This window comes from Hipposideros armiger, unplaced genomic scaffold, assembly GCF_001890085.2.
Source record: "Hipposideros armiger isolate ML-2016 unplaced genomic scaffold, ASM189008v1 scaffold_2434, whole genome shotgun sequence".
Taxonomy (NCBI): Eukaryota; Metazoa; Chordata; class Mammalia; order Chiroptera; family Hipposideridae; genus Hipposideros; species Hipposideros armiger.
In genome coordinates this window covers 16,223-18,195 of record NW_017733766.1, presented here as the reverse complement: position 1 = coordinate 18,195, position 1,973 = coordinate 16,223, and the positions used below count along the sequence as shown (strand labels likewise).

Genomic DNA, 1,973 nt, shown 5'->3' with positions numbered 1-1,973 from the left:
TGGGTTTAAGCTGATTTGCAGCCTTCATAAGACTCAGTCTATCCCTGGTTTGTCCATAGACCTCCAGGATTAAAACTGAACCCTGATGTATTCTCACGACTTATGTAAGATTTAAATTTAGAGAAGATGGAAGTGAGCAAAGAGACAACAGAATATAAGGCTTCCATTTTGTGTGGGAATATCTAGTAGTACTAGAGCCGCTCTGGAATTTTTCTGATGATAGGCGCCGTGTTTCAAGTGCTATGATCCTGGAACTAGCAGTAAAAATATGACTTGTGTATTCCCTAGCTCCATAATTGCTACAAGGACAGTAGTAACTCCCTATATATACACCAATTTGTTGTTAATTTTCTGGGATTTATTACTTTGATGTGGTTGTCACATCAAAGGTTACTCTCACACCCCTTTCCATGACTTCGTAAATACCTACTGCCTTATTTTACCCCCAATAATAATAATAATAAAATAACTAGAGTAGTTTAGTTATCTATAACCAAATAATGACTAACACATCAAATATCTATCATTATTACATTTAGGGTGAAATATTTTTGAGTGAACTAAAATTCTTCTCGAAGTTTTAAAAAAATAACAATTATAAATAACCACAAAGCTCTCAAAAAGTTTAAAATATGAAGATAAGTAGTTTCATGACAGTTTCCAGTGGACTGTAACAGCTTTCTTTTCCTCCCTCTGTTAAATTAGGAAAAAATAACTAGGTCTGTAAGTGTCCATAAACAATACTTAACAGCATGATACTTTCTACTTAATAATATTTTAACATAACCCTTTATTCAGAATCTTTAATATTGTGCCTTAAGTCAAAGTAAACATTAGATGATTATTGTTACTTAATGAATTTTAATGGCCTCTTTTTGAAATTTGAATAAATTGAATGTCTTACTATATCCTAAAATACAAGATTGTGACCCTACCAACCTGTCCAACTTTAATTCCTGCCTCTTTCACACTCATTAACTATGTTAGAGATACTTCGTTATTCTTAATAGTCTTCAAGTGTACCAAGCTCATAAAATCTTGTCATTGTATAAGTCATCCTCTCTGCCTAAAATGTTCTGTCCCCAGGTAACTGCATGGTCATTTCTTTCAAGTTATCTGGATATCAGCTAAATATCACCTAACAATCAAAAGTAAAGTAACTATTATCTCCTGCTCAAACACTACCACAACATTATTTTTGATTTGCCTCAGAACAATATCTTTTCAGATATCATGGTATTTTATTTTTCAATTTAATAGTTTAACCTGTCATATAACCCCAGGAGGCCTGGAATCTTACCTGTCTCATTTATACATCTAAAAGAATGGTGACTAAAAATTGGAAGGGCTTGGTAAATATAATATTTGCTAAATGACTGATTCAGTACATTAATGAATAAATAGTTAAATTAATTCCAACTGGCCTTTTTCCTTTCTTGTTCTTCTCAATCTCCTATTCCATTCAGCAAACCATGTGCCGACTCAATAACCTCCTCATGGAAGCTTTTACTTCCTGGTTGCGAAGTGTATAAATCACAGGGTTCATCAATGGAAAGATCACTGTGTGAAAAAGAGAAACCACCTTGTCAGCTGGGAAGGCTCTGAAGGGACGAGTGTAGATGAAGATGGCAGGTCCAAACATGAGAAACACAATGATAATGTGAGTGGTGCATGTGGAGAGGGCCTTGCTCTTCCCCTCAGAAGAGGACCCACGGACACGGCAGAGGATGACTGCATAGGAGGCCAGAAGCCCCAGGAAGCACAGGAGGGTGAACAGGCCACTGTTGAAGACCATCAGGAGCTCCACCACGAAGGTGTCTGTGCAGGCCAGCTTGATGACCTGTGGCACATCACAGAAGAAGTTATCCAGCTGGTTGGGGCCACAGAAGGGCAAGCGGACAATAAGGGCCACTTGTGCAATGGAATGAGCAAAGCCTCCAACCCACAGAGCCATCAGCAGGGCATAGCAGGCT

At 37.5% G+C, this 1,973-nt stretch overlaps 1 protein-coding gene across 1 annotated transcript in view; it reads right to left on the bottom strand.

The window, feature by feature from the left end:
* Positions 1-1,462: 1,462 nt before the first annotated feature.
* The window catches only part of LOC109378668 (olfactory receptor 4N5-like), a 3,581-nt gene continuing 3,070 nt past the window's right edge, over positions 1,463-1,973 (bottom strand). The window contains exon 2 of the mRNA XM_019634979.1: positions 1,463-1,971. Coding sequence (XP_019490524.1) covers positions 1,463-1,971 — 509 coding nt within the window. The remainder of the gene's footprint in view (positions 1,972-1,973) is intronic.